The following is a 23,568-nucleotide window of genomic DNA, read 5'->3' as shown; positions in this document are numbered from 1 at the left end:
ATCAACTGGTGTCAAAAACGGACTATATTTTCCACGGATATTTTCCTCATAGTTGGTATTTATATTTTAACTAAGACCAATGAGTAAAAAGGGAACAGAAGAGCAATAAGGCTAACAATATGGCCGTATGTTTACACAACTATGCAGCAAATTACTTTATATCCCAGTTAAATACAATGTTGTTTTTTTGTTATTTGTTCTTATCTGTTTATGAGTGAAAAGTCAATTTGGTAGCTTTACTTTAGCTTAAAAAGTATGTGTGGTGTGTGGGCCTTGTTATGGATTTTAAAATCTAAATATTGGTCACAGAAGCAAAACAAATATTGGAATTTCGGTATCGACTCAAAAAACAAACAAAAATCTATATTGGCCCATCCGTAAAAAAAAAACATGATTTGCACAGTCACATGTTCCCAATATTTGTACTTTTTCCATATATTGATCATTTTACTGCGCCGTCACATGGCTGAAAACAACATTTCCTTTATTATTGTTTATCTTTGTCATTATTTCCCATCCCTGCCCCGTCTTCGGCCTCACATATTCTTATCGAGGATGTCCAAAAATGTCACGGGCGCGTTATACCCGCAGCTCCTTTAAAGCGGCGTCTGGACTCGATTCGTCTGAAGTTAAGTCACGTCCCTTTGTGCGCCGTCTTTCATCATCCCCCGTTCTTTCACCTCCTTAAAACATAATGAAAGGCGTGTGTGAAATGGCCAGGTCTGATCTAAATGAATCGATACGCGGCCGCCGTCGGCACAAAAATCAACTCAACCCGGGGACGCTGTCTCGTACACACTTTTACATCAGCCTTTTCCTTTTCCTTTTCCTCTGCACTTTGATTTATTTCAGACATGTTTTATAATAGAAACGAGGCTAAATACCGTATTTTCTGGACTATAAGTATATGTTGCACCTACCAAAAAATGCAAAACTATGAAAAAAGGTGCAACTTATAGTCCAGAAAATACGGTAGATTTCCTTGCGCAGAAAGTTACTAAACTATTTATTTTCCACCGAGCAAAACAAACAAGACTATTGTGAAACATAACCTTATAACCTATATACACACACGGCAATTCAATTACTCATTTTTTTTTCTGGTATAAAGACCTTTTCTTTTTAATTCCCATGGAACCGCGTCTTATTACCCGAGCTATATTTCTTTACAAACTAGCCCGTCCTTTGTAACGAATAGCAGCTGAACATTTATTTGACATAACAGCCGTTTCCTTCAGCTGTGATTGTCCTTGGGAAGCGGCGCTCTCGGTTCAGAAATCGCTCCCCATTCATCTGCCCACATAATGAGCTTTATTATAGCAGCGGGGCTCGAGCACTGTCTCTCAGCGCCGTCAAGGACAATGGCAATCATCCTCCCAATTTCTGACTTCAATAAATGCATGTAATATTCACTTCATCATCCACTTGAGTTCAGGCAAAATGAATCTTTGAGTAAATGACAGATTGGCTCGCGTAAAGCTACGAGGGGCATATTCTTCTTTCTGTCACAGCTACGACCTGGAGATTGAGATTGACATTAAGTCTGGAAAAACACTATGAAAACTACGAAAATGTGACTTACATTAGCTTTTAACATTATAGTGGTCTTCCCCATTATTCTGTACTTGTGATTCTTTGAGAAATGTTGACATTGGGTTATGATATTAAAAAAAAAACAAGTTAAAATGAAGATTCACTGTTTGCTGCAGTGAAATGCCTTTATGAAGAGATGATGTCAACAGTTCTGTGGTTTTAAACACAAAGTCCATTTTAGATGAATATTACTTTTTACCATGAACAAAATGTAAAGCAATGATCTTTATAAATGATAGTTTATTACTTAATACAACTACTGTCAAAACCTATAAACCTTACTGATGCTTCATGGTTGGTTGTTGCTAATATTATAAACTGTAAATGTTAATAGTTGTGTCTTTGGTGTTCAGGAGCTGGAGCAGCAGTTTGAACGGGAGCGTTTGTCGCTGGAGGAGCAGAAGAGTCTCCTGCAGCAGCAACTGGACGAGCTCCGAGAAGAACTCACCACCAAACTGACCGAGGCCAACGAACAGGTACAATATCATGTATACCTGCTCTTCTACTGTAGTGTGCAGTTATATACAGCAACTTATAGTTATTTATTAGAGAGAGGCCAACTTGTAGGAAACATTTTGATAATTTTCCTGAAAACATATGGCATGAAAGAAGTATTTGGTCAGTTTACGTTCTGCTCTACTTCACTGCTCTACATAAGAGAAGTATTATAATGAAAACAAATCTGCAGTAGCATAGTGACGCTTTAATATATACAATCTGGTCTTATACTGGAATTATATACAATCATTCTTAGACGATTCAGGAAAGGTCGAGTTTTGTCCTGTTGATACTTTAGCATTGTGCAGTGTTTTTGTGTCAAAGCTTCATATTTGTTTCTTCAGGTGTTCGGCCAAATCTAAACATTGTTCTATGCTGGAGTTTAAGGCCAATAGCCAATGCGCTAAAAAGTGCAAATATCGTCCCAGTATCTCTGTCTATTTCTATAAACCAAATATGGAACTGTTCTGGGCTACACTACTTCTTGTTCGTCATAAATATAGCAAACCACAAAAGCAGAGTTGATTTGCTAAAGTCCATTACAAACTGCATTAGACGCTGAGCTACAGTCACTACAGTCACAAACAGGATTTAGGCGTCGCATCACAGCTCGTCCTGAACTCCATCCCCTGAACCACACCTCTTTGAAACTCACAGCCAAAACCAGCTTATTTTTATGTCATTTTTCACAGTTACTGCCTGGTTGTCATAGAAACACCAGCCTTGACTAATGAATGTTTATCAGATGGAGTGAACCTTCTTGTCGTTATACCACATCACAAATAAGGTAACAGCAAATGTATTTATTATAAAGCTCAATTCAAGCACAGGATTTTTACTGCTTTACAAAACGACAAAGATAAAAGGGAGATACAATAACTGACAATAAAATAAATTACAACAGTGCATGATACGAGACAATGAAATAATGAAAATACAACAAATAAAAAAGACGATAAAATCAGCAATTCAAACTTTCATGCAAATGCAGAAGCAAACGCTAATGTTTTTGCACAGATTTAAAAGAACTGAGAAAGAAATGAGGAAACCACTTTTATTGTTGTGCTGTGTTTATTCAGCCACCTAGTTCTTAATAAGTTATCCTCAAAATTCCTAAATGTGTGCGTTTCGATTGCTATTATTTGTATTTAGCATTAGAAGTGAATTCCCCGTCTTTACCTCCTTCAGGGCTGTCGTCATTGCTCTTTGTGTCTTGTGTTTGACCCGCAGGTGTCCTGGCTGCAGAGGGAGGTGCACCAGGGCGAGCAGAAGCTGGACACAGCCGAAGGGCAGATCTCCACTTTGAAGGAGGCCCAGGACAAACTGTTGGAAGAATTGGACGCAACCAGAGGCCGCCTCCGAGAAACCAGCAACATGCTAACAGCTCTGCAGGTTAGCGTTCACTCACCCCAGAGCAATACTGGTAGAACTGGATTAAGAGTTAACAAACATGCTATGTCAGTGTTACATTTGAAACACCTAGAGCTGAACAACGAAAAGAAAAACAATAAAAGTTGTGTTTTGAGCAGGGATTTATAGTGCTCTAGTTCTAATGTGCAAAGGCAATGACACAGCTGTGGTCCTACAGCAGAAAAGGCCCCGTGTCCTCTGATCTTCAGCCTGGTCCTGGTGACATCTTGCTCCTCAGAGGGAAAAGCTCTGGAAGGGACATGGGGTTCAATTAAGCAGGACTCAAATAAGCAGGACGCACCATGCCATTTAGACTCTTAAAAACGATCAATACAAGTTTCAAATTGACTAAAATGTATAGGGAGCCAGTGCAGGACAGGAGTGATGTGGTCCCAGGTAAAAGCCCAGCAGCTGCGTGCTGAGCTCCTAGTTCAGCCGTGAGGTCACAAACATGTATGGACTTTTCAAATTGGGGAACGTGGAATATATGTTTTGGATTTTACTTAAAACTCTTTACTGTTAAAACCTTTAAGACAGTGGTTATTAACCTTTTTGGAGGTACTGAAGCCCACCAATTTCATAAGCGCATTCACCGAACCCTTCTTAATTGGAAAAATAAAATATATATATTTTACTGGTGCACAAAATGAACCCTGCATCAACATCACTGTGTTCAAAGAACAAAATCATCAAAACATAATAATGAATATTTACTGCAAATCTGTGTGACTTCTGCTGTTGCCTTTCAGAGACCAGTTCAGAAATAATTCACCTTGGCAAGTTTCACTCTCATGTCATTTTCGCAACAAAGTCTGTTCCTTTTCTTAATTTTTGTGTCCAGCATCCTCGAAAAGGATTGCTCGCAAAGATATTGTATTACAGTAGTTATAGAAAAGAACAAGGGAAATGGCCCCACAGGTTGACCTTTTTTCCCTCTTGGGGCCATGCTATTGCCCAGTCTAAGCCCAGAAAGGAGGGCTTTGATACAGGCTAGTCTGTTGGGACTCTGGCCTGGTCCTTTTGACCCTTTTGGGCCAGGCTGGTGACAGGTCTTATCCCAAAAGGGGATACAAGTTAGACTCTGGGCGATTTCTCTGGTCCTTTTGGCCCTTTTAGGTGTAAGCTGATACCAAGACTTTGCCCAGAAAGGTGGGCTTTGATTCTAAAATATTAAGAGAGAAATCACAGGACGTACCATCACGACACGTCACAAGTAGACTACTGAGCGCACCAAATTCCCTGCAGCACAGATAGGCCAAGCAGGGCGTGTCATCGGAGGTCAAGATGTGTGTCTTGACCTCCGCCGAACCCCTGAGATTGACTCACCGAACCCCTGGGGTTCGATCGAACCCAGGTTAAGAACCACTGCTTTAAGATGTATATGTTTTTTTTTACCATAGAAGAAAAAGAGCATCCTCTCTGTTCCTGTTGAGTTGAGCAGGGTAAAAACACCAACAGCCTGTTCTTTCAGCTTGTCTGAGTAAATACATGATTCAAAATATGCAAAAATATCCCCGTCTTTATTGCCTTTATTACTGAGTTGAAGTTAGAATAAATCATAATGTGTTTCTTTACTCACTTCACCTCACTCAACCTTCTGACTGGATTGGACTGTTAGCTTTGTCATTAAATACCCAACAGCTTTTGACTGAAACCACTTTGAGCAGCATTTGGAAAAGATTCTTAGGCTGCCACGTCTGGTTACAGTTTCCAGCTAAAAAGACGAAGTTCAAAATAACGGTGAACGTTCTCCAGATTAAATCCTTCCAATTTCATGACTATTTTGACTATTGACTACTGTTATTGTGGTTATACAACTAGTAGCAATGACTAAACTAGAAAAAGAACAGATTAATTCCTCCAAATTTGAATAAAAACACGAATGTCCAGTGTGTAAGCAGCTCAATTCTGTTTGTTTTAGCCTGCCGTGTGCGCTCATTATGTAGATGACATTCATTTTAATAACCACCTAACCACTATTATATTATATGAAGGCTTAAGTGAGCTCTCTCCCCATCAACGACCTCGTGTTTGTCTTTCAGGGAGAGCTGGAGACTCAGAAACGACAGCACGAAGCCAAACTCATCACGACCAAAGAGGAGGAGAAGCTCAAGATGGACAAGATGGCGCTGGAGCTGGAGCTAAAGTGGACGGAGACTCTCAGGTGCGTGTCATCTTTGTCTCCTCCGTATCCGGGCAACAACGCAGCGTGAAATTGAGGTGCGGATGAGAAATGTTTTGTGTTCGGCTGCAAGTGCGAAGCCTGGCGGAGCGTCATGCCGACATGTCTGAGCGGAGCGCCGTCTCTGTCATGTCCTTTCACACAGTGTCTTCATTTTCACGTGACAGACTAAAGTTACTCTATTAAAAGAAAGGTGCAATGTCTTGTTTTGTTTTATTCTGCCAATTTGCCAGGGATTCAAACTTTTGTTCCCGTAATAGATATAGGACGCTAAAGGCAGCTATTTTTCAGTTTAAATCTTTCCTCATACAATTTGCTATTAATAATAACACTATTACTGCAGTTTTTATTTTAATATTAACTTTGAGTCTTTATTCCAGCCCTGTCAGAAAGTACTTAGATATGATTGATTCTTATGCGGTTCTATTTTTTATATAGACAGAAAAATAGGTTGTGTCAACCAGCAAATACAGCAATAAAGATGTCAAATCTGTCACATCTTCTACATGGAACCCACATGTAGGAATAGAGGTTGCACTTTGCTCTCTTGGTTTAAGCACATGCATTCAACACTCTTAAGATGTGTGGGTTTTACTTTGGTTTAACTGCACAGTTCAGAGGGAGTGTGCTGTAGACAACAACATGACTTGAATAATGGAATACTATTTCCACAGGAAGCCGAGAGAATAGTGAGCCTTTGTCAAATAGTTTGCAGAAAATAGAAGTCACAAAACGGTCTCTGATACATCAAAGCTAATAGGCCGGTGATACAAAGGCTTTCGGTCATTTCTGTTCACTTATTGTCTGAAAGTAAAGTACAGTCAGCTAGCTGTATATTTCAGTTTAGTATAAATGTAATAATTTAAATCAAAATAGTGAAATAAGTATGACAGGAGCTGTTTTTTGTTTTTCATCTTTACTTACAGAGCAGTCTATTCTGCAGCAGTTGCCTGTTCATTTGGTGTTGAGAGTAAGTACTCTGTGGTTAGTGAGCCGTCTGAATTAAGGCCCAAGCTCTAATCCTTGTTTCACAGAGGAAGCAGGCACTTTCTCTCAGCTGTGATGGTCTAATCATTGAAGCGCTCTGGGGATTACCAAACTTACAGAGCCTGCTCAGCAGATCCGTGTAAAGAGATCTTTAACATTGACCTGTTCTACATGAGCTCTACAACAGGCAAAGGACACACTCTCCTGTGCTGACTATGTGCCTTCTCTTAAGTGCCAGGCCATTGTTCTGTCCACTACTTCACAGGTTTTATATTGAAAGCAAATATCATCAAGGATTTATCTTATTGTCTAAAAGGCCAAGTGCCACTCCCTGAAAATAGTTATTAGCTGTCTGTATAGAACAAAATATGAAAAGCGTTGCTGACACAACACGAGTAACCAGGATGCTTTTCCCAGTTGTGTTAGCTGTTAAATGCTTTATCCTGTGGTCAACTCCAGATTAACCAAGATTTAAAGGATAAACACTAACATCAGGAGGTGATTTGAGGGGGATGCAATCCCCCCCAGTGACAAAATTATTATATATATATATTTTTTTTTTTTCCCTCTGCATTACACTGCACTGCAGACACACGTTGAAGCGCTGTGATTCGCCACTGCTCAGGTCCATGCACAGCTCTCATTGGTTGATCTTCCGCATGTCCCGCCTCCCGTGTTTGTTTGGTTTTCTCTGTTCATGTGTGTGTGCGCAGAGCTTGTTGTCATTAGAATTACAGAGACTGTATCAAAAAGTCTAATCAAATTAAAAGGAACAAGAAGAAATATGCGACAAGTTGGCCATTGTCCAGGGTGTACCCCGCCTAAGGCCCGAAGTCACTGGGATAGGCTCCAGTCACCCGCGACCCCGAAAGGGAACAAGCGGTAGAAAATGGATGGGAAGAGGAAATATGTTTCTCTGCATTAAATGAGTGCTGTTAGGCAACAACAAGCCCTGCACTTGATCACTGCTGCAAGAATGAAGAGACCACACACTGACCACAGACTGACCACCACCTGATTATTAACAGCAGCGCAAAATTAACAACTCTGGAAACAGTCTGGAATCCAGCGAGAACATCATTATGATTACACGAAGACACTTCAACAAGCAATCAACAATTCCCCCCCAAGCTCAACATGTCTGCTTTAGTTAGGCCCGAGCGCCACAAGCTGGCGAGAGGCCTATTAATCTCGTAAGGCCGTGCGAAGCACGGCTGCGAAAGTGCGCACATAGTGCGCACGAAATCGAGCGCGAAGCGCTCGCCCACTTCCAAACCCTCACTAACGCACTCCTTCACTCATGCACGCCCCGTGCATACTAATTAGTAGTAGGAAAATGGAACATTACCGTTGTAAACGGGCGAAGTGGGCACAAAACGAGCACTTTACGCTTCGCGGTCGTCATCCCCATATAAAGCACTCATTTGCGCTAAGTAGCTCACGAATACGTTCCCCATCTCTTGCATGTTCCGTGCATATAGGCATGTAATGCAAAAATTGAACATTATTACTGTATAGAGGGCCAAAAACACAAAGTGGGCAGAGCCCACTCAAAATTAACGAAAGTACCCGTCAGTGACCAGGGACCCACACCATGAGGTAGGAAAGCGCGAGCGCTTTCCGAAAATGTATAGTTTATGATATTTGAAAAATGGGAAACATTGTTTTCGCATCGGAATATTATTCTTTCTTCTTCTTTCTTTCTTTCTTCTTGGGACCAACCCCCCTATTTTTCACCCAGTGAACATTGACGAAAAGTCGCAAAAATTTGCACACCTCTAAAAATCGTGCCTCTCTACATTCTGGCTATTTCCCTTTTCTAAAATAAAAAAAAAATTGGCGCGTCAGCGCCCCCAAATGTACCAAAAATGCATTGAGAGATAGAAAATGACCCAAAAAAAATCTGATCGTAGAATCATGAAATTTGGCGCAGAGGTAGATGGTGACAAGAGAAGTAAAAAATATTATCACGGCAACGCCGTCCGCTCAACCAAATGTCGGCCATATTGCTTCAAAAATGGCTAAGCAGGACTCGGGAGTTTTTCCAAACGTCGTACTTTTACAAACTCCTCCCAGGGCGTTGGCTCTAAAAAGCTGAAATTTGGTGAAAATGCTACTGAGGAGTGGGACATCAAAAGTTATTCAAATTACATTGATACCTCTCACGGTCTCTGAGCGGCGAAGCCGCAAACTGTAGCTAGAATTTCAGAAATCTCCCAAATTTTACATTTCTGCCGTTTGCGCAGATAAAGTCCGAATTGCGTCAAATTAGAATCAGTTGTTAAACTCTTTGAGCTAAACGTACTTGAAGTGAAATAAATTAATTTGGCACCACAGCGCCCCCTACAGATTTTATATGGAGGTTAAATGTTTAGTTTTGCGAAATTTTATGAAATTTGACACACAACCCAATTTTAGCATCCCCATCAAAAAGGTCAATGAGACCCATGTCATAATTGTTATGGTTTTGCCGTAGCGATGACCAAACCTTCCATGTTATTCCAATGGGGAAATCGCCAGAACATATTTACACTTTAGACTTTCACAAACTCCTCTTAGGGCGTTAGACATACTAACCTGAAATTTGGTGAGACTCATCTTCAGGGGTGGACCGTCAAAAGTTATTCACATTTTTATTCAAAGAGTCACGGTCTCTGTGCGGCAAAGCCGCACATTTTGCCAAGAATTCAAAATAAAATTGCTTTTTGATGGTAAAACAAAGGGGAGAAGATGTGACAACGTCACAGATTCAGCAGTAGGCGTACTAAAAGGACAATTGGGGCGCGTTAGCGCCCCCTCCTCTTGCGGCGTGGCGGCGGTGTGGCGGCGGCGTGGTGAGGGCCGATCATTGCCGCTTGCGGCTATATTTTATATTCTTGTCTTAACTTAACGAAACAGCCAACAACTCTAATTCTTATAAACAATTACAGCTACATTTGAATTTGTACTGACATATACTACTCCTAAATCTGGTGATATGTAAAAATGTAAAGACAATACGTGTATATTCATAGATAAATACAACAATCACAGTTTGAAATAGCACTGTGTTTTGGCCGTTTTGTTTTTTTTTTTTCAACAGAAATTCAACAGCAATAACACATTCCAAGAAGCTCTGTTGTCACATATTTAGTCTGATTAGTCAGTGCATTTCTGTGCGTGCTTGTGACGAGCCGACCAGCGCGTTTCTGTGTGCGGTGGAGCGAGGACATGTGTGGTTCACGTGCGGAGGAGGAGGAGGAGGAGGAGGCGGCCGGTGACGGAGGTGGGGCCGGCCCGTCGCTCTGCAGAGCCCGCAGTCGCACCAGAAAGGCTGCTCTCATATCCACTGTACGCCCACACAGAAGGACCGCCAGAAGGACCGCAGCATGTCTCAGATGCAACGTGCAGCGATGAAAAGGGGCCTGCACGCTACTCCCGGGAAACACAGAGATTAAATTACACAAAAAATACATTAGTAAATATTGTTCAGTGTTTCGTGTTATTCTATAAATGAACAAACACTGATTAATCCCACTGCGAGTAACATCATAGTAAATACTGATGATAATGTCAACCAAGAGGCGTGCTCACAACAGACCTCATGATTCATAAACGACAGATCCAGTTTTGTCGGCTGTGCGTCAGTCGTCTGCTCAGGTGACACATTTGGATCAGTTAGATAACACTTTGCTCTAAAACGCAGTGAACGTGATTATATTTAAGGATTCACTAAAACGCTTTCCCTAATTTCGGTGACTTTTATTTTGTCAAACGTCGGAAAGAATTGTCAGTTGCGTGTAAATTGTCTCTGCTTTTTGGATGGAATGTGGCTTATTGATGACATAGACAGAGGAATGCAAATTTGACGAACTGCCACTTGACTGATTAAATTATGATAGTTATTTACCACAGAGACTGGCCGTAACTAAGGCATATTTACAGTAGAAAACATGAGAACCAGTCATACGCGCTTTAAATTGCTTATGTTGCTTCCTGTGTACATCTATAAATCATTATAAATCATTATCTGAGATGGTGGGCGGGGCCTATGTAAACCACAGAAATCCACAGACGATGCTCCATATCATCATTTGTTTGGGATTGGCTCCACAAACCTGCAAAATAGCGCTCATGGCTTTAAGTAGTTTCAAATGGAAACACTTCTGGAGTTGAATAATGGCACCACTGTCTGAGGTTATTGTGAACAAGTTATTTCAGAGACGGAGAAAACAGAGTAAACCAGGACACTCTGCAGTCTGACGGTTAAACAGTGAATTCTACACTATAAAGTTTAACCATTGGAGTTCCAGAATGCTGTGTTTTCATGTGAACACTCCTGCTCCGTTCAGGCCGTCTCACTTTAGTAAAATAGCAATTTCTTAGTTATAAATAGAATGAAATGGTGTATTATTTGAGTATAATGCATCTACCTGTGTGTCTGTAGAAAAGTCCTACTACGACATGCCTATTCATCATCAAATATGAACTCTGACTCTAAACTGTCCGCCACAATAACAACTCTCGTCATTCTCAGTTCATTGGACAAATGAATGGCTCTCGACATAGATAAATCTCTGGCTTAGGTCATTAAAATCTGTGTCTGTTATTAAATGATTGATACATTTGGCTCCAGATGCTACTCAATGCTGTCTAGTCATAATTGTGTGTATTTTACCAAACTCCCAAAACAGCATGGGGTAATAAAAACACACTAACATACTAAGGCAGACAGGATTTTGTGGCTTGATGTTCTTAAGTGAGCCTTCTTGCTACCGTGACATTGATAATAACCGTATCTAACTATCCCACATGCCCTGACCTTTGACCTGAAGCCGCCTCCTCAGAACAACGCTATCCTTCAAGTGTTTGTTTGTCTGCGTTGTGTTGTAGGCAGGAGTGTAAGAAGCTTCGAGAGGAGCTCAGAGAGGACCACGAGGAGGACAAGACCAACGCTCTGGCTCAGCTGTCTCAGACCAAAGACCAGGAGCTGAGTAACGCACGGGAGAGCTGGCAACGCAAGGTGGAGGACCTACTCGAGCAGGTAACTACAGCGGGACACGAGAAGAGACAAATGGAAATGGAAATAAATGACAATACAATCTGACACAATCATAAATGAGTTTTGGAATGATAATAACATTTCAAACCGGATTTCGATACTAAAGAAGAGGCTTGATACCAAAATGATAATACTTTTTTTTTATACTGTTCTATTCTAGACATAATAATAGTTCTTTCTTTTTGTTACCATGTGGTCTAATATTAGTTCTGATAGAGATCAAGATCATTCGGTTCAGGAAAATTCATATTTCGTCCTAAAAAGTGATTTTTTTTTTAGCGATACTTTTGTTTTAGTATTGATCTTATTTTTGATACTTTTGACAAGCCTATGAATATTTAAGTGAAATCTATTTGCACGGCTCTTAATCTAATGTAGTAAAATACCAAAATTCTGAATGAAGAACTTGTGCAGAAGTTAATTTACTCCTTTTTCTTGTGTAAATACTATGACGTGTCTCTTTCCCAGTTGTTTATCTCCACCATCGACATTCACTCACAGGACAACATTTCCAAGGCTTTTCCACAATGTCCTGTGATAATATACAGTCAATGGGTTCATGGATTTTGAAATTTCTCGCTCGGTGTAGCAGGCCAGTTTCAACTTCTATTCAGAGAAATGTTTGCAGAAATGGCGGCTTGTTATCCTCAGAGCAGAATTGGTTTTCGAGAGCTGAATGGCATGTTCATGGTGTTGTGGTGCGGCCGCTGACTTCAGTGTTGGCTCATTGATCGTGCACTTACTCACAATACTCCTCTTATTTGTGTTCAGAGCCTTCCCCCGGGGATGGACTTTAAGACGCCAAAATGATGAATATGCATTTTAGACAGTAACCGAAATGAAAAATGGGTTTATTTTAATTGATGCCACTGCTGCTTGCACCTGATCTATCACACCAAGAGCAAGACCAAGCCTTGCTCTTGGTGGATTTGTGGAATAGTAAAACGTCTCGCACACAACCTCGCCATGTGCTGTGCTCCCTTTACATGTTTTACTTCTTGTGCTTGTAAATATGGCAAAAAATAAATCACACATTTACTTTCATTGTATTAATCAGTCCCTGTTTTCCATCCAATGTTATCCTTTCTGATTAAAAGCAATCCTAATTTCATAATAGTCAAATGTGTTCCTTCAAAATCTGAATTCTGCTCCAAACACCTCGCAGCCTTATACTTACAGATAATATGGAATAGACCTCTACTATTATAAACTAAATAACCAAGCTTTATAGAAGTATCTACTGCATCTATTGTAGTGTCTAATGTATAAAAAAAAGCTGTTTTCAACTTTCGTCTCAATAATCTTGGCAGAAATCGACTGCAACTTTTCATTTAAAGTTGTCATGGTATCACTGTATCTCACGTACATTTTTATCTTCACGTACTTTTGCTGGATCAAAGTAACTGTCTAAGTACACTCTGTCCTCATGTATACATCCACTGCCACACAATAAAACCCCTACAACAGTCAACAACTGCTTTAACACAATGTGAATTCCAAGTGTATAAAACTGTGATCCTATTGACTCCAACAGTTTCGAGTGGAGTGGCCGTAATTACCGCGTCTGTTAGAGAATCGATGCAGAGAAAAAGACTGTAAGCGCGCGTGTACAAAGCGCCATGTCGACCCTGCAGAACATGTTATCTGTTTGCACTGACACACTGGTCCTCAGAGCACATTCTATTTATACCACAATACATTTGAGTTGCTCCGTTATCGTCATTCGGATTTTTTAGCATTTGATTTTTCTGCTTCATGTTCAAAGATTCGTTTCAGCCACACAAGTCACTCTGTTAAACTCTGCTTACTTAGATTGTATAGATATTGTTAATTGATCTTGTTAAGTCCAGATACAGCGCTTGCTTTGGGAGATATGCACTGGTACAGCCCTGTTGATTTCCATTAATTAATTAAGCTGGATCACATACAGTATACATTATCAGATTGAGTGTGTGTCTGTCTGTCTGTCTGTCTGTCTGTCTGTGTGTGTGTGTGTGTGTGTAAAGGCTAATGGAGGGTTCAAAATGGGATAAAAATGTGGGTTTAGGGTTTAGATTATGTGCATTACTATTCTTTTTGTGTGGAGTAAATAGAATTACAGGTGACTTTACATTTTCTACAGTAGTAATTTTGACAAACATCAAATCACACTCCTCTGCGCCTTCAGCCAAATACCACAGCTCCTTGTTAGTTGTTTTGAAACGACCTTGATCTAATTGATATACAGTGTAAGTCTGTATAATTCAAGCATTCTTTTCCTAAATTATACAGACACTGCTGCTTTGCATGGAGGCCTGTCAGTTTGAATAAGTAAAAGAGTGCAGAACTCTGACTGCTGCTAAAAATAAACTAATGGTTGTCACGCTGGGAACGGTTGACCCACGAGTCTCCACTCAGAATCTCAATCTATAAAACTGGCTTGATAAAAACTCCCGCTGAATACAGGCTGTTTTTCAAAGAACAAAAAGGATTTGACAGCCAGAGGCTACAACACTTTAATGTTTGTTTATCGCTAATTGACTCCCAAATTTCTTTTCCCTTTGCCCCAAAAGATTACAATAATTTGAGTTGCCAAATACTTCCTTATTCTATAAAATCATACTTTTATTTCTATATCAAGATTTCATAGCATTTAAAATGAAGTGCCACATGCTTTATGTCGTAGTTTACTGTGTATTTGCCCACGACTCAGAGTAAAGTACGGCTGTTTACAACTATTATGACAAAAAACATTATAATGACTAAGATTGTTGTATAAAAATGTTCTCTTAATATTGTTTTTTGTACACGCTTTCTCTTTTGCGTTGTCGAAAAGTAATAACGGAGCTGTTTGTGTTGTCCCTGTGTGTGGTGCAGATCTCTCTGTTGAAGCAGAGCCTGGAGATGCAGTTGTCCCAGTCGCAGTCGTCTCTGCAGCAGCTGCAGGCTCAGTTCAGTCAGGAGCGGGAGCACCTGCGGCTGCAGCTGGACGAGCTGCAGACAGAGCACCAGCGCAGACAACACCGGCTACAGGAGAACCACTGTGGCATCCTGCAGGAGCTGGAACACACCCGGCAGAGGAACCTCAAGGTAAGAACAACAAACACTGCATCAACACAGGGCGGGGAAGTCACTCGAGTTATAACGGTGTTTGCACTTTAAAAACAGAGTGGTTCTTTGTTTCATTCACACATGAACCTGCTCCTTCAGACTGACGCTCCGTTTGAACACACTACATGGGAGAGGTTTCTGAAGCATCGAAGCTTCACTGTCTCTGGACTCACTATGAAAACATCAGCACTTAAAGGTTGAATGGACAATTTTTTGGGCCCAAATCTGAGTCTCATTTCCTCGTGGCGTGGACTGCCGATTAGTCCTGCCACGTATCAATCATAAAACGCACCTACTGCTCACCTGCAGCCTCGTTTCCGCCTGTCCAAGCGCATTAATCTATCATAATATAGTTCCCTCAGTGGACGGGACAAAATGAAGACGGAGAAAGACTGTTTGAGCTGACTCAGAAGAGACGTAAATCTACGGGAGACGAGAGATGCGATGCGCTCCGTTGCGCTAATAAACAAACGCACGTGTGTGTTGTATCAATCCACACGGGGGAGTGCGCATGCGCACTTCCGCCTGCGTTCTCAAATCACCGAAAAATCGTCCATTGCGCCTTTAAGACACTTGTAAAATTTTGGTAACAACAAACTTTTTCAAAGGGCGAAGGTTGCACATACTCGAGGCTTGAGTGCTAAACCAAAAAAAGATCATGATTAAAAATGTTCAGGGTTTGCACATCTTATTGTCAGGATAAAATGTTCCTTGGGCTGATGTAATGATGTGTCGATTGTAGCTCTCAACAAGAACACAACAAATGGGCTTCAGTCCTCCAGGAAGAACTCTGTAAATGCCAATTCACAACAACAGACTAAGCGCTCCGAGTTTACTTAAGATAAGATAAGACTTTATTTGTCCACACAATGGGGAAATTTTGGTGTTGCAACACAAGTAGGTACAGAAGTAAAAGATTATTTTACCCAAATAAAAACGTTCTTTGAGTATCTCTGTCCTGATAGAAATATGTGCAACCCCTGAACATTTTGAATAATTAAGGTCACAAAGACTTAGTTTATGATGTACAAATTGTTTAATGATTCAGGCTTATTAACTACTTAATAATACTCCTCATCCAAACCTAACTTAATTACATACATACACATAGTTACATAGTTATAGTTATATATACATAGTTACTAAGCCTGAATCATTCCTCATAAACATTAAATTGTTCTTTGAATTAAGTTGTGGTACATGCTTTTATAGGTCTAATTAAAATATTACCTAGACTTTATGCTAGCGTCATGTTGCTAACCGTTGTGCTGCTGACAAGCCACTTCATGAACGTACAATCCCAATGAACATGATAGTAGTTTTATGCAAGGGAAACTGCCACTAACTGCTTTCTCTGGTATCGACTGTTGAAGCTTGTCCCATGAAAGCCGTGGGTGACGTCGTAATGCGATTGTCGCTTGGCGGAGTCAAGGTTACACTGGTACAGACTCGTCAGCATTACTCACTGACATCAAGTCTAGTGTTTCCTTTTTTACACAGTCAAGATGTGCACCATGAACGCACCACGCTCGTCCTGACGTGCCAAGAAAATGTTCCTCAATTATAATCCTTCCATTTTACAGTCAAGGTCGATTTGGAAGTGCTATACGTCATAAAAAAACAAATCCTCTTCCTGGTCCGGAGCCCTAATTGTATTAATGCTTCGAGGTGGTTCAGAATAGAGAGGCTGGGGGTGACTTCTGCAGTATAATTTGTTGTAAAGCGAGGATACAAAACTTGAGAGATTTTGAAATCAGTGTTTTCTCTTGAATTTTGAATAAATGTCCAGGGTCAGAATCAGAAAAGGTTTATTGCTGTTGTCAATGAACAAAATTTACAATCATAGGAACTTGCTTTGGTAATTCGGTACAACTGACATTGTCTGACTCCATCGCCACCACAGACATTGTTGATTCATTTCTCCCTGTGGCCCTCAGAGGCAACTGTTGTTGTGATTTTGGGCCTTACAAAAATAAATTGATTTGATTTGATTTGATACAACATACAATGATGAACAATAATAAAAACAGGAAATATAGAATCAAAATGGGCATGCATTGAAGAAAAACTATTTAAATTTACGATAAAAAGAAAAATAGGCTTACTATGTACTCAAAATGTACAGTTCAATTTACAGATGTAGAGCAGAAAGTGAACAGTGCAGTGAGTGATTGATTCAATTGTAGTTAAAGTGACAGGTGTTTAGAAGGGTGTGCCCCGCCTAAGGCCCAAAGTCACTGGGATAGGCTCCAGTCACCCATGACCACTAAAGGGAACAAGCGGTAGGACATGAATGAAAAAGAGTCACTATTTATGTGAAGCATGTAAAACAGAGGAGCTCATTCTTATCATAATTTAGAACAAAATATAACCTCTTTCACCTCAGATTAACAATGTTTTTTTGCTTATTTATTCTGCAGAAATCAGTTATATTTTTCAGTCCTTGTGATATTGTTTTCCTTTTTTTTTCCTTATAAGCGGCCATGCTTGTCCCTGATTGGCTCATCTACCTGTCAATCACGCCCATCTGAACTCACACAGATGAAAACCGTCACCAGACTGATCTAGATCTGTATAAAAACACTCACACTCAAGGAAAGCTTTCTTTTCATGTATAATTCAAAACAGCTAGTTAATAATTGAACTATGTAGTAATTACGTACTCTAGGTAGTCACATCTTATAGTCCAAAGGATAGTCGATTAAAGTTTTAGTTTGACAATTTCACAGCAGAAGCTCCAGAAGCTCCATTCATTATTTAGTATGTAGATGCTAATTAGCAGCTGTAGCTAACACCGTGCCTTATTAAAAAGACAGCAAAGGAAAACTCTATTTCCCATCTTTGTCACAGAACATACTTTGAACTAGTCCCTCTGCAGCTGATAGACACTAGCACCATCCCACTGCCACTTCAGTGATAATTATACTGACTGTTGGGCCCGTAAGACTAAATTCAGATTGGTCCTATGTTGGTTTTTATTATGCACAGTGGTGCAGTGGTTAGCGCTCTTGCCTCACCGCAAGAAGGTCCTAGGTTCGACTTGAGTTTGCATGTTCTCCCTGTGTCAGCGTAGGTTTCCTCTACCACTAAAACATGTGCAATAGGCTCCTCCCCTCTGTGTTTCTTGGTTTTAAAAAGGTCAATAAATGAATAATGTTTGTATTTCCAACTCAATTTAAATGCTAAGGAAAAAGCCAGATACAGATTTCTATACCATTGTGATGATTAAATGACTCTGTAATTACACAAAATAATAGTAATTTAATTTAATATATTGAGGATGTAGTCTTATAGTATATAGTTATAGTCTTATAGGTCAATATTTGTCTCTTTTCTGTATGAAAGCAGATACTTAGTCATTTAATTTGCCTACAGTTTGTACATTGGAAACCATGAGCTGACTTGAAAGGACCATCTCTTAGTTGACATTTTTTTGCCGTCCTTACAGCTTTGCACCCCTTATATGTGAATCTTTTACCGCCTCGCCATGTTTATATTTCTGTCACTGGCTCACAAAGAGAAAACTCAATTATGCGGAGTGCAGCCATTAGAGCGCGGTGACTGATGGTGTCGGCTTTATCTCCTCACAGCTTACGGGCCGTGATATCTGCCGAGAAATAAAGATGCTACGAATCCCAGCGACAAATTTAGACACACGCATTTGTTTAATTCAGAGACATATTTCTGGGCAAAGAAAGGCTCCAGCTTCTAAAAGAGAGGGAACTGTTCTTCAGACAATTAAAGACTTCTGACGCATCTAGTATTTGCAATCATCATTTTACTTCAGCATGGAAACATCTAAATGGAAACGATCCTAAATGATTATTGACTGTATGACATTTCCACTGTGTAGAAACCAAAAATACCACATTATGAAAGTAGTAGTACCGGTGTATATAGAAAAACACAGACTTCTTAACTAAGTGTTTGTATTGCCTCTTGGTTATGCCAGGGCAGAAGGAGTGATTTAGCCCGACACGAGGACATGCACATGGACTGAAAGACTTGAGACTATTCCATCCTGGTTATTATTTGCATTCTTTGCGGACCGACTTCTTTAACTAGTTTATATGTACCTTTTGTTCTTGCACACTCCCTGTTCAGAACTGATGTGTGTGTCTCTCTTTTCATTCAAATAATACAAACATAAAAGAATAAAAGGGACACGTGCACTTTTCAGTCCCCGAGCCTCAAACCGGAGCAGAAACAAACTCAAGAAACACGTCATGAAGCAATGCAATACAATGTGTCATAGTTCAAATAAAATATATCTGTTCTGTTTGACTAAAACTATTGTTAATTTAGTCGACTGAATCAATGTGGAGTTTTTGTTGACTAAATCTAAACAGAATCATTGACTATATCAAAACTAAAACTAAAACACAGACTAAAACTTAATTAAAAAAATCTAACATTGTTCTACACATTGTAAATAAATATATACCTACTGCATTGTTTAACAGTCAGTTCAACACAAATTGTTGCTCTTTCCAAATAAATTGTTCTCATTCGTTCATATTTTGCAAATGTCAGATTGAACTTTACTATAAAGTTTTGTTATGTAAATTCTGTCCCTACTCACGCTGAATCATATAATGTGACTTTTTATTTTAGCTTGCATACATCAACTGATTTCATGCACAGTTTCAACATTTTCTAGCAGTCTCCAAAAGGTCAGAGTCCCTATTTGAACAATCTGCAAATGTATATTTTAGAAATAGTTTGGGAGAGAATTTATTCAACATTATACACCTGCCTGTATCCCCTCGCAGCTCAGACTGAAATGGCTTTTTTAATGTTATCTCCCCGGCGTGCAGCCAGTGCTTTATCTGTAATGGGCTCAGCTGGGCTCGCACTGCCTTCTGCTGCTTCTTCTGCTTTGGGCTGAAGGAGCTTTCGGATAAAGTGCAGATCATCGCAATTCAGCGCTGAGTCAGACCAATAGGAAGCAGGCTCTTTACAACTGTTTTAAAGTGTTCGTTTGGGGTTCGCCGCACAATTTCTCCCAACAATCCCAGCTCTGCACACTCCTGAGCCACATCTTTTCCACCTCCCACTCGACATGGAGTTGTCCTTGGGTCCAGGATTAAGACGTTCTTCAAAGCATCTGGATCAGTCCTACACCGCTTGGCTTTGTGGGCTCTTCCGTTTGGAAAATACCCAAAAGCCAAGCGCGACATACGGTACACTGTCCTCAAACAGAGAGAGACACAAATAGGCCAAATCAGTTTGCAATGAAAGGATTCTTAACAATGCTTTGTTTGTGTGTTATGAGTGGTGGTTTTAACTTAAAAGAACCAGCGATCAATTGCTGTAAGAAATGTACTTTGTGTCTGAGTGGTGGTTTTACAGTTACGCAAAAATATATATAACAATGAGGAAAATGAAAGTAATGTCAAATGTGATGAAATTATATAGTTGGGCCTCAAAACTCCTGCCATGGACACAATAAATGGATACCTTTGGAAAGTACTTTTGGCAGCAGGAAAAATGACTGACTCAAACCTCACGATCAAGGATTGAACTGATGTTATAACAGACATTAGACAAATGGAAGACTTAATTTGGAAATGGACAGATTTGATAGATTCTTAATTTGAATGTGCCGTGATTGTGTTTCTTTTGATGTTTAGTTGAAGTCTACTTGTGTTCTTATTTAGATCTTCCCTCTTTGGTGGTGTTGTGTTCTGCAGTGTTCTTGATGTATTCTTTTGTTCTAATTTTATTTCAGTAACCTGGTTGTAATAGAGCCTGGAAACCTGCGTCATAAACTCAAAAAGCAGCAGCGTCAACAGCATGACCTGATCCAAAACAGCAGACTATAAACAGACTCTGGGTCAACACTGGTCTAATTCACCGTTGCATCATCATATTTTTGTATTAGTCAAGGTGTCTTTGTTCGTGCCCTGGGCTACGTTTGCTAACTTATCTGTAACGCTGGATTATTGGTATTACTCTGCTTTTGGCTTATGTTCTCCGTAAGCTTCTCGTGGTGGTAGGACTTAACACAACACTTTGGGGAAAGTGTGCAACATGAATAGATTGAATGTGGTGTCACTTTGGGAGGTCTGCTGCGCCCTACAGCCACAGCTCAGGGCCTCGTCAAATGTCTCCTCTGTGTCCTGAATATTCATACGCCGCTCATTTACATATCGGTAAATGCCACAGCTGTTCCAGTGTTGATGTGCTTTTAATTAATAATTTCCAAAATGTCATACTAATATTTTACCTGCAAGTCACCAGCGTGAACTTCTAGTATCGTAGCACCTTCTTCAATGACAACGCATGTTGATTAAAACATCATGAGCCATTTGCAATGGATTGTTTTGGTATTCTCTTTTATTTATGCAGCACATGCAAAAGGTTGCATGATTGTGAGGATTTATAATCACTCACAGTTAGTCAAAAGGAAGAAGCAAATGCAAATTCATCTTTTGGTTTCATTTGGAAGTTTACAGAATGTCTTCATTTGCAAAAACAATCAAGGGTTTGTTACTGTTATGTGCTGCAGCATGTGACATTATCAGCTTTAATGTGTGTTAGTATAGTTTATTATTCATTCATTCTACTATTATTTTCCACATTTGTCATTTGATTGCTCATCGCAATTACGTCAAATGCAAAATTTCAAATGATTCACTTTGTCATTCAAGAAATTCGACATTATCAAGTTGTTTGTGGCCCTCTGCCCCATTTAAGTTTCAAAATGCGGCCCTTGGTGAAAAGAGTTTGGACACCCCTGGTCTAAAGGAGCTGAATATTGTGTTAAAATAGTATGTTCTAGAGGTTGTGAGTATTGTTTGTGGCTGATTGATAGCTCGTTCTTAAATGCCCCACACACACCATTGTCTTTCGATTGTACCGGTACTTTCCGCTCGTCAATTAAACCTGTATTGTATTTTCCTGACAGCGGAGGAAAAATAGAGCCGCGCTGATGATCACATGTAATTGTTTGGTTGTCACGGCTGTCAGAGCTGTCTTTTTCACTCTTAATTGACAGATAGACGTGCGCCGTTCCAAATGACCGCTTTAATGTTAGTGATGGATTTATTGACAAAACATTCACCCTAAACGTCAGGAACAACATTTTAAACTTTTAGCAGTCTATTTATTTATTTAAGAAAAGGGGAAGAATGCATATGAACTATAAATAAATGGTTAGTCTAATTTCCATCTGCAGACTCCCTGAAGAACTATAAATACTATAATACTATTTCCACAGACAGTTGGACAAGGACAGTGTCATGCAAATATTCAACAATAACATGTTAAAGAAGCTGGAGAGTGACAGGAGAATTATAATCAAATTAATCTGTATTCAGTCATCGAATGTAGATTTTAATGTACTGTACCATTTTAAATCATATAAAGGTTTGTATACATTTTGTGTTATGCTTCTCAAACTGTTCCAATCGAAAAGGTGAGTGAGTTTCCCGTTATGGGCCGTCACATCCTACTTTAGTTGTAGGATTGACAGTTTGCAATAAACCCAAAAGTATTTGACAGTGAATGGCGTCCCTGGTCCAGTTATACGGAGGTCAGGATTGTGTGCAAACATGTCAGATTTAGCGGCCATTCAAAAGTATATATGAAGAGGAGGGCCACAGATTGGTGGTCAAAACAGCAGGTCATTCAGGTTTGTGCATTTCACGTGGCTTTGTCAGAGCAGGAGACCTTGGGGCCAACAAAAACAGGTCTGAGAGCCGCATTAGGTCGGACACCCCTGCGATAGAGTGATAAATGTATTTACCATTAGTGACCCAGCAGCCTATCAGCTTGTTCCATCGCGTTCTTGTTTGCATTAATGTTCCGGCTAATGCGGCTCTATAAACGTTATGCACTGCTGCCCAAAAAACATGGCAGACTTTGTCAATAACAGTCGCTTTTAATCATTTGAGAGCTTGAAATCACGTCCATGTTATTTTAGTCTGCTTTAGAACGGATTGACTGCCGTCCTGTAACGTTTTCTCTTCTTCTCTGGGTTTGTGCAGGATCTGGAGGAGCGTCTTCGCCATCATCATCATGCTGAGCTACAGTCCCTCCGAGAGGCCCATCGTCAGAGCATCGAGACGCTCAAACAGCAGTCAGAGCAGGAGCTGCAGACGCTGAGATTTGAACTAGAGGACGAGGGGAAAGCCATGCTCGGTAACACATTACTGCCCTCTGTCTTCTAGGGTGGTTACTGCCGTCAGTGTAACATAAGGCTGAGCAAAATAATATGTCTGTTTGCCGTAACCCGACCGACCCAGTATGAAACTAGCCGACTGAAAAAAAATTATCAGCATTTTGTTGAAAAAACATCAGAATCTTTTATTTTTCAATTATTTTGCCAACTCACCGGCGGGTCTTTCCTAAACCGCCGTGTCGAATATTTTTATCGCGCTGGTAAACCTGTCTTTCATCTCGAAGAACTGATTCATATTCGGTCCTCCACATGCTTCTGTAACAAAACAGCGTCAGGGTCGCCAAATTGCCTTTTACAAGTTGTTTTGACTCTGTCTGCGCCACTGAAGTCTCCATAGTACATGCCACGCTCTATCACGGTGTCTTACGCAATGCATTCTGGGATTGAAACATGCCCAGCAGCGTCATCACAACAAACATGGCGGCGCCCGTGTCCCCGCATGTTCCCCCCACTCGCCTTCGCTACCAAAATAAAGGATAGAGGCGTACAAAAGGTCGATTTAGTCTCCCGATCGGGTTGATCGAGACCTTTTCCATCATTGACTGTTGAAGCCTGACCCCTGGTGGTCACTCCGACTCAAAA

At 40.2% G+C, this 23,568-nt stretch overlaps 1 protein-coding gene across 2 annotated transcripts in view; it reads left to right on the top strand.

Annotated features, from left to right (window-relative positions):
* Positions 1–23,568, top strand: part of fam184ab (family with sequence similarity 184 member Ab) — a 162,497-nt gene that overhangs the window by 89,951 nt on the left and 48,978 nt on the right. For both annotated transcript variants that reach the window (XM_072443534.1, XM_072443526.1), the window contains exons 10-15: positions 1,947–2,069; positions 3,322–3,483; positions 5,544–5,665; positions 11,543–11,693; positions 14,568–14,780; positions 22,793–22,946. In XM_072443534.1, the coding sequence (XP_072299635.1) occupies positions 1,947–2,069; positions 3,322–3,483; positions 5,544–5,665; positions 11,543–11,693; positions 14,568–14,780; positions 22,793–22,946 (925 nt within the window). The remainder of the gene's footprint in view (positions 1–1,946; positions 2,070–3,321; positions 3,484–5,543; positions 5,666–11,542; positions 11,694–14,567; positions 14,781–22,792; positions 22,947–23,568) is intronic.

Source organism: Eucyclogobius newberryi, unplaced genomic scaffold (genome assembly GCF_026437365.1).
Source record: "Eucyclogobius newberryi isolate DKJ021-1_F unplaced genomic scaffold, fEucNew1.0.hap1 SCAF_1, whole genome shotgun sequence".
Lineage (NCBI taxonomy): Eukaryota > Metazoa > Chordata > Actinopteri > Gobiiformes > Gobiidae > Eucyclogobius > Eucyclogobius newberryi.
The sequence above is the reverse complement of the archived record's forward strand: the minus strand, read 5'-3'. Positions and strand labels throughout refer to the sequence as shown.